At 44.1% G+C, this 10,000-nt stretch overlaps 1 protein-coding gene across 1 annotated transcript in view; it reads right to left on the minus strand.

Moving 5' to 3' along the window:
- adam9a (ADAM metallopeptidase domain 9a) overlaps positions 1–10,000 on the minus strand; it is a 26,473-nt gene that overhangs the window by 7,961 nt on the left and 8,512 nt on the right. The window contains exons 4-9 of the mRNA XM_030777743.1: positions 4,526–4,602; positions 3,231–3,444; positions 2,853–2,918; positions 2,382–2,453; positions 1,690–1,859; positions 237–318 (exon numbers count right to left, since the gene is read on the minus strand). Of these exons, the coding sequence (XP_030633603.1) occupies positions 237–318; positions 1,690–1,859; positions 2,382–2,453; positions 2,853–2,918; positions 3,231–3,444; positions 4,526–4,602 (681 nt within the window). The remainder of the gene's footprint in view (positions 1–236; positions 319–1,689; positions 1,860–2,381; positions 2,454–2,852; positions 2,919–3,230; positions 3,445–4,525; positions 4,603–10,000) is intronic.

Here is a 10,000-nt window from a genome sequence, read left to right on the forward strand (position 1 = left end):
AGAGAGAGAGAGAAAGTGAGAGAGAGAGAGAAGAGAGAGAGAGAGAGAGAGAGAGAGAGAGAGAAAGTGAGTGAGAGAGAGAGAAGAGAGAGAGTGAGAGAGACAGTGAATGAGAGAGAGAGAGAGAGAGAGAGAAGAGAGAAAAGAGAGAGAGAGAGAGAAGAGAGAAAAGAGAGAAGAGAGAGAAGAGAGAGAGAGAGAAGCGAGAGAAGATAGAAAAGAGAGAGAGAGAGTACCGCATTGATGCCACCCCCATGACTCCTGGAGCATACAGTACTGACGAAAGCCATGCCTGCTGTTCCCCCAAAGCCCTTCTTTCTGCAGATGGAGTGAGAGAGAGGGAAAGAGAGAGAGAGCGAGAGAGAGGACAAAGAGAGAGAGAGAGAAAGAGAGACATTTATCTCACTCCACTGTAATCAGTCATTGGATACGTTTTCTGTCAGCTTCTCTGCCAACGTTTTACAATTATAAAAAAAAAAAAAAACCCATCAAAGCAGAGAACAGGCTTCAACCATGCAATTAAACCGCCTCAAAGGAAAAGACAATTTAAGACCGACTGTCGGTCTTCAAACAGCTCTGTCGACGCGGATCAGATTCCACTGGCTGCGACAGCCGAGCGCTGAGATGTCGGCGTACGTGTGTGTATTGTTGAAAAACAACAGGAGTGTATGAAGCCAAGATCTGTCTTAGCCAAAATGTGACCTCATGAATTCCAGCTGCGTCCAGAGAACGATGCGAACTGTTAGGCTCTTGAAACTCAGCCACGAGAAACACTGAAATGAATTTAATTCCAATAGACAAGAGTTGTTTTAAGGTAAGAATGAGATGATAAAAAAAAAGAATAAAAGAAAAAAGAAAACCCAGACAAACAATTCTCTTCAAATCAAACTTTTACTGCTTTTACTGAATTAGTAATGACATACTTATAATGTGTCTATATTACCCAATCAACAGTGGGGATCAAAGAAAATGATATTAAATCCATTTCTGCATCTGCATTCATAGCTCTCTATCTCAGTGGTTCTCAAGTGGAGGGGGTGTGGGGGAGGAGGTGGGGGGGGGGTGGACAACAGAGATTTCACAGTGGTATCTCCATGCGAAGTAGTGCAATTCCATAACATAATTCCATAATGAAATTCCTAAATGTAATTCCGTGATTCCCAAAAATCGCTGCTATCCATCATGACTTCAGTCTTCACGTCCCTACAGTAAACCTGGTTGACTACTTAGAACATGGCAAACTTGCGCACACAATAAATAACAATAATGTTGTAAGGTGGAGTAAACCAAACCAAACCAACCAAAAGGCTAGGGACCACTGATCTGTCTGAGTAAAAAACATGGGAAAAGAGGGGATGTGGTGTGTGTGTGTGTTTATATGTGTGTGTGTGTGCGTGTGTGCATGTGTGTGTGTGTGTGTATGTGTGTGCGTGTGTGTGTGCGCGCGCGCGCGTGTGTGTGTGTGTGCATGCGCGCGTGTGCGTGTGTGCGTGCGTGCGTGCGTGTGTGTGCGTGTGTATGTGTGTTTATGTGTGTGTGTGTGTGTGTGTGTGTGTGTGTGTGTGTGTGTGGGTGTGTGTTTATGTGTATGTGTATGTATATGTGTGTGCGTGTGTGTGCGTGTGTATGTGTGTTTATGTGTGTGTGTGTGTGTGTGTGTGTGTGCATGCGTGAGGGGAGGAAACTCACAGGATGAGCTGACCGCTGTCATGCCTGCGACGGGGCACCAGCTCCTTCTCTCTCCACTGGACAAAACGACTCAGCACCGCTCCCGCGCTCCCATCGGTGCTGATGAGGTTTACCGTCGACCAGATCTCCAGACCCACCAAAACCACACGGATATTCAGTGGAACATACATCTGAGGGAGAGAGAGAGAGAGAGAGAAGAGAAGAGAAGAGAAGAGAAGAGAAGAGAAGAGAAGAGAAGAGAAGAGAAGAGAAGAGAAGAGAAGAGAAGAGAGGAGATGTGAATACAATCAGATGAAGAAGGACAGAAACACAGATTAAGAATAAACAAAGAGACACAATTCATTTGCTGACTGAATACTGAACTGAAACAAACAAAAAACAAAACGAATTCACCGAAAACAATCAAACATCCGCTGAACAACTCTAGCACTCCAGAGTAAAACGTGTACAGAGAAATAAAACTTTATCTCCCGAGAGAAAAAGAAAGGTGATAACTCCGTTTTCAATTTTCAAGGGTACCCACTGCCCACTCATACTCTTTCTAAGATTACTCAACATGCGGAGCAAGCGTCTCTGCCCACGTGTTCAGTAAACGGTAATAAGGTAAACCCGGTGAACCAGCAATGTGTGGCTTCCTCTCCTTGTTTTAAATTTGAATTTTCCGCAGCGTTGAGTGATTGATTGGTTCTTACGCTGTCCACGTAGTTAGCAAGCTGGACCATCTCCTCTCTGACAGCCGTCTGGTTTCTGTTCTTAAAGTTAAACTGACATAGAGAGAGAGAGAGAAGACAAAAAAGAATAGGGAATATGACTGCTGTCAAAAGGACATCACGAACGTCAATGTTATAACAAACTGAATGATATTTGAGAATATCTGAACTAAAATGTACATGTTTTTTTTTTCTTTTGTTTTTTTTTTTTTTTAGAATGGAGGAGTTACGAAAGCTGCAGTGAACGAGATTAAAGAGAAGATCAAGGAGAGGAGGAGAAGAGGAGAGGAGGAGAAGAGGAGGAGCAGAGAAGAGGAGGAGGGGAGGAGGAGAGGAGGAGAAGAGGAGGAGAAGAGGAGAGGAGGAGAAGAGGAGAGTAGAGGAGGAGAGGAGGAGAGGAGGAGAAGAGGAGAGTAGAGGAGGAGAGGAGGAAAAGAGGAGAGGAGAACTCACTCTGTCATTGTCAACCACGAGGAAGAGCTCAACATAGTGAGTCTGAGGCAATAAAGATCTCTTATTCTGTAAGAAAACACAAACAAACAAACAAACAAATAAACAAACAAACAATCGAACAAACAAACATAAATACACACGGTCGTGTCACCGGAAACAAACGGGATAATATGAATTATATGAAACAATTAAATAAAGTTAAAAAAAAAACAACAACAAAAAACCCCCACATGATTTGGGCATATTATCCTATTGAAATGAATGCAAATATCCCTATTTACATTTAAACATGAAGATGAGTGCATATAGCTGTGTTCACAAGCCCTCGCACATAAACACGTGTCAACGCATATGCTGTTTGAGTGGGTTTTCACCGACCCTGATTAGATGACTGATTGGTTGTCCTTGAGTGATGTTGTGGGCGTGTTCTTCGTTTGACAAGGTGTCGTTGTCATGGTGAGCAGCATGAGGGGTTCCACAGGTGACGGGTTCAGACTTCACATCCTCCAGATTGTAAAAGATGTGTTCGAAATCAGACGAACCTTCCAAAGGCTCGACTCCAAAACTAGAGGCCCCCATGTGGACTATGCCTCTGTAAGACACACACACACACACACACACACACACACACACCCACACACACACATACACACACACTCTCTCTAACTACTGGGTTTCTGTTTTTACAGAAACTAAAGCAGTGTATCTTCTTGCTCCTAAGCCCAAAGTTCTACACGTTTTCGGGCTCTTCCTGCCCTAAAACACCTCCTCCCCAGTTAATGGAGGGCAGATGAGCAGAATGAGGTGTGTCCGGACAGAGAGAGACATAATACATACAGTGCTGTGGACTCACAGGTGCAGGACAAGAAAACACGGTCTTAAAAATATTTTTTATAGACATCATATCACTGATAAAAAAAAACAAACAAACAACATTAATTAACGTAAACATTTCATTAAAACGACCTTAAATCGGTTCTTTACGCTTCGCCGCTCAACAATCAAAGCGTATTCGCCGTGACAATAATTACGGTCGCAAGCAGCGGGCGAAACTTTTTTTTTGTTGTTGTTGTTTTAATAGAAACTATTACCCCCTCTGTGATCATTAATTCTACTGTTTCCATATACGGGGCCCCTGAAAATTGCTTAATGAATATTCCGCTGCCTCATTGAAGCTGAATATTCTGTCTTCGTTCCCCGGTTAAAAATAGAGTCATCATTATTCAAGTTGACAAGGGAGTCGCGAGCGCTGAATACGAGACAAATACTCGTCTCTACTTAAACACGATGTCTTGTACCGCTGAATACAGGTTGTAGATTCTGTATGATTGAGCCGGAATTTTTAGACAGCAGGGGGTTTTCACGCTTCCACCAGATAAAAGCCCCCTTTGTTGGGTGAGGGCAAGTCTGAACGTGTCTTGGTTTTCTCTGGGTCTTTTGTTTTTTTGTGGTGAGGCATTAAGCATGACATTATACAGTGCTGTGTAGAAGAGAACGGAGCTGGCAGTGGAAGAGTCAGACATTCAATGCTGGAGGGTGGGGGTGGGTTGAGGTGAGGTGGGGTGAGGTGAGTGCTGTGGGTGTAGGTGTCGGGGGGGGGTTGGGATTTCTGTTGTTAGCACTTTTGGACGTGGGGATTTGGTGTAAAGCAGTATGTTGGCAGACAATCTTACCTCAACCCAGAGCACAGACTCAACGCCGCGGACGAGCCCTCTACATCCTCGATGTAACCACGGTAATGACAGTGATCCTGAGAGAGGGAGGGGGAGAGAGGCAGACAGACAGACAGAGAGATAGAGAGACAGGGAAAAAAAGTAAGTGAATCAGCTCTGAGCTTCTTAAAAAAAAAAAAAAAACCACAGAAAAATTACGGTCGGTGCAGAACCTAATATGATAAGGGTGGCAGAAACGGTCTGACCAGCACTCGACAGTTTGTGGTTAGAGATTCCTGATCAGGTCGAGTCATGATCCGGCGGGGGGAGAAAACCCATACGCGGTGGACAGTATCTGGTTGAGATTTGCTGACGCTGTGTTCATGGCTTTGAATAAAAGTGTTTAATCTCACGTCATTCAAAGGGTGTTCCGCTCCCAGTCACACCCGGTGCTTTAAACCTCTAACACAGAGGAGCTCTCCGCTGATAAACCATTAACAGCGCCGTCAAGCAGACTACACGCTTCTGTTATAAACTATAGGATAAAATTTGCGTAACAGTAAACATTTAACAGCGGGGGGGGTTTTTTTTTGGTCTTAGGAATTCTGTCCAGTGCTGTCCAGTAAACGCCAGGGCATTTCTCTGTGGGCAACATGAGCGGAGACAGACAATGACAGACCGTGACATGCTGGTCTGGACTATTCTCTATTCCGAGTGTCAAGTCTCCTCCTCTGGTAATTAGTCTGACCAATCAGATTATGCAACCACGGTAACCTGCTGGCTGAACTAATGACCTCTTATGACATCATCCTTTGGATGGAGAGGTTCTAAAAATACTGTAATCTACAGAGTCACTCTGTCTCTGTCTCTCTCTCAGTCTCTGTCTCTCTCTCTCTGTCTCTCTCTCTCTCTCTCTCTGACAGAGGGACACACGGAGGATGTGAGTAATAGGAGAGGGTCTTGTTTGCTTCAAACTGCTTATTTGGCAAAGACTGTGTTGTTCAAAGACGGTTTCGTATGTAAGCTGATTTCTCATGATTCTGAGTCAGCCGAATGAAGGAACACATCTGTCCCCTTCCCTACATTACTGTAGACTCTAGAGTGGGTCAGAACCAGCATGTGACCGCTAACACACACAACAATACACGAAAACGCTGACACATTCACACATACACACACGCACAGACATAGATATACACACACACACACATACAAACACACGTACACACGTACGCACAGACACAGGTACACACACACACACACACACACACGCACACATACACATGTACGCACAGACACAGATACATACATGCACGCACTCACACACACACACACACACACACACACACACACACACACACACACACACACACACACACACACACACACACACACATTACGCTCACGCACAACACACTAATTTCTGACTATCATGATACAATATACGAGCTCTTCTTTTTCATGTACATAAGACAGGAATAAATATATATTACACAGATGAGTTTTAAAACGAACAATAAAATGAATAATATGCGTATGAGTAGAAATAGGGGTGGAAAATAGGGGTAATGAACGAAGAAGCAGGACGTGGAGACTGTGATGCTGATAGATCAGAGTGCAGTGGGCTGAACTGCAGCAGGAGTGCAGTCGTTTGGCTGTAATGTGAGTCTGAATAAATGGGAGATAGAGACAGGCTGCCATTAATAATGATAAAGACATTACAGAGGCTGATGACATAACAGTGCCAATTAAAGACAGCTCTGTTCTATGTCATACAAGAGAGAGAGAAAGAGAGAGGGAGAGAAAGAAAGAAAGAAAGAAAGAAAGCAAGAAAGCAAGAAAGAAAGAAAGAAATAAAAGAAAGCAACAAGGTATGCGTGCATAGGAGAGAGAGAAAGAGAGAGAGAGAGAGAGAGATAGAGAGAGAGAGAGAGAGAGAGATTTTGCTCTGTAGAAATATGGAGATACAGATAAAGAAGAATGAGATATGGAAGAATGTATCCAATAGTAAAGAAATACTCATTACTGGGGAATGATGTTGAGTCACTGAGCAGCAGAGAACAGAGATGTCAATACTCCTGAGAGGTATGAATCTCAGGTCAACCCCATACAGACGCAGGCACGCCGACAAAGGAATTTTTACAAGCATTTAAAGATGACAACTCCACAGTATCTGCCGGATGACTCTGAGCAGTGCACACACACACACACACACACACACACACACATCCTGTATGGGTCCCCAAGGAGACCACGCTGGACACTTGGCTCTGTGAGCCAACTGGCCACATGCTTCCCAGACTCAATTCTACAGAGGGATCGTCCTTCTAGAAGTTTCCCCCGACCTCACTGCTCCACGTGTGGCCACGCAGCACTTCATAATGTGATAAGGCCAGAGGATCCTTCGAGACGCAACGATTTTAACAAATAATTTCCACACCAAGCAAATTTCGTTCGGGGTCCAAATGCTTGCAGGATCATGCTTCAAGTGTGTGTGTGGACGCTCTCGTCCTAAGGAAAAAAGATCTAGATGTTTCCTTAAACTGCTTCCATCTGATCTTTTTGCACTGTCAGCACACAGGCAAAGGACATTCAGAATCAGCCCCCCCCCCCCCCCCCCCCCCAAACAGTTCACCTTTAGTTGACACGATATTATTCACTGTTTTAATGGAGCACAAATCAGGAAGGAGAATCGGGGGGGGGGGGGGGACGGGCAGACACCGGCAAAGTCCGTCATCCTGCCGCTTCCTGTGACGTGACGCCCATCATGTGTCATTCTGCGTGACACCAGATCTTAAGTCTCAGTCTAAGAACCTCAGATTTACAATAAATAAATAAATAATAATCTGAGATTACAGATTTTCCAGACTGACTGGAACGGTTTTCTGGCAGGACAGTTTTAAGGCTGCGTGGCCGCTGAGACATCATCAGAGACAGATGGATTCGTTGATTTGTCGTTAGGGAGTAGATTACTTTCCCATGAGTTCATATGGGGGAACGACAACAACAACAACAACAACACAAAAATCCATAGCACAAAAATCAGATAAACAGGAAATGTTTCAGCTTGCTTTTTGTTTCCATTAGCAGTTTGTGAGTCACATTTTAAAATAATCACACATATAATTATTCCCACACAAAAGACTTGACAAAGACTAAATATAAAAGACCACACATGCTAATACACTAAACAAATTCATCTTCATGTGAAATACGAAACGACTTTACAACATTTGGTAAAATAACTGACCGTATTTAATTGAGGTCAGAGAGATAATAACCATTAAGGTCCTTCCTTTGTCAAACATCTCTCCGTCATCCCTAGGGCTGAAAGACTATGACTCATCCTCAGATAAGAAACAAACCCTTTTTTTTTTTAATTTAAAATGGAATAATAAAAAAGTGCAGAAAAAAAGAGAGAGAGCAATAAAAATGGACGGATGAATGTTATTAGTTATAAAATTTGTAAAGTTATAAAAACTTCAAGAGCGGACGAATGTTTGCACTGGCACAGACAAACCAAGCGTCCTGTGAACTGAGTACCTGTGTACTCAGACACCAGGCAGACACACAGTGGATGTCTCAGTTACCTGGCGTTATGGAAAAGCGTGTGTCTGAAAAGTTCTGAGGGCAACAGCTCAGAAAACACATTTAGCTACGTTGGTCATGTCTAAGAAGGGGCGGGGGGGGGGGGGGGGTTATATTTGCTCTGTTTTGGCTGAATCGTTACGTGTGCCAGGTTCAGCCATGGAGTCAGATAATGAGAAACCCAGTCTGACGAGCTCAGCAGTTTCAAAGACGTTACGTAAGTCATTAAAAATGAATACAAAATTCCAGTTATGAGAACTCCAAAGACAGAAGAGGGGACAGTGTCCAGATCTCCATAGGGAAATGAGAGGAACTCCTCCCTCTGTGATAAACTCTTTCTCTCTCTCTCTCACACACACACACATACACACACACATACGCATACACACTCTCTCTCTCTGACACCCTGTTTCTCTCCCTCTTGAACACACTCTCTAAGCAATGCTCCAAGGGGAGTGAGGAAAAGTCATCTCTCTCTCTCTCTCTCTCTCTCCCTCCGTCTCTCTCTGACATACTTCTCTCTCTCTCTTCTTCCGTCTCTCTCTCTCTCTCTCTCTCTCTGAACCACTTCTCCCTCTCTCTCTCCTGACAGTGCTGAGCTGTGTAAACCTCAGGCCTGCTCCAGAGCCAGAGAGACTGAATCACTTTCCAGTCATCAGGCCATACTAAAAAGAAAGGTTACTGTGGTGAAGTCATCCCGGCAGAGAAACTCTTCCGAGCACACGCACACACACACACACACACACACACACGCACGCACCAAAAATATGCCCGCGTACATGCATACCTCCACACACGCACATAAAGAAGACTTGTTTGACATCAGCATCAGAGTGTGAACTAAAAAAAGAGGCAATGTTATTGTTCGACCCAAAGGGTGGTGCTCATTTGGTCTGAACTGAGTCTCTTTAGACTTTAAACATGGCAACCCCACCAGCTCCCTGGCAGACTGAGGGAGGCTCAAAGACATTCTTACAGACTCCTGGTCAACTCTCAGAGGAACGGAGGACGGGGTGAAAAGATGACCGAGGAAAACGGAAGTTAGAGACCATTATCTGAAGGGTTTCATCTGTTTATTTTTAAAAAATATTTGCCTAGACTGGTCAGATGAAGCAGAAAGGAACGATTTTGACGACAATTTCCTGTTACTGGGCTGGGCTCAAGACTCGTGTGTGTGTGTGTGTGTGTGTGTGTGTGTGTGAGTGCGTGTGTGCGCGTGCGTGTCCGTGTGTGTATATGTGTGTCAGTGCTACTGAGATGCAGTATCAGTGACTGTCTGTGTGTGTAAGTGTGTCTGTATGTATGTCTGTGTCCAAGTGGTCTACTGTGTGCAAGACCATACTATGTACACCAAGGCCAAGATTCACGCATTAATGATTACGTCATAAAATCTGTTTATCTTTACTACTTGACCCTGTTAGCCCTCTTTTCCAAGAAACACACAGTGAGCTATTCCCATTCCTGTAAGGCTGAGTGTGTGTGTGTGTGTGAGAGAGAGAGCAGAAAAGAGGTTAATATGTTTCAGAGGTCAAGAGGAAGATGGTGAGGTGTTTTGGACTCTGGGAGAAGAGAACCATAGAGACGGAAATCGCTCTCTGACCCTCTGTTTCCCTGTCCTCAGATCAGAGCTCAGCTTCGCTCAAAAAAAAAAAAAAACCACCGAGAGGCCAAAAAAGACTAAAGACCACATTTAAAACCGTCTGTGGTTGTAAAATGCTTCATGTCACTCAAAAACCTCGATTCTACGCCACAGTCTGGAGTACGCACGCAACTGAAACAATCCCGTCTGTTTGTTCACACAGAGATACTTATACCCTGAGATTCTATTTCTGTTTTTCTCTCTCTCTCACGCACGCACACACACACACACACACACACACACACACACGCAATCTGTCACCTTTCTCT

This window comes from Chanos chanos, chromosome 1, assembly GCF_902362185.1.
Source record: "Chanos chanos chromosome 1, fChaCha1.1, whole genome shotgun sequence".
Lineage (NCBI taxonomy): Eukaryota > Metazoa > Chordata > Actinopteri > Gonorynchiformes > Chanidae > Chanos > Chanos chanos.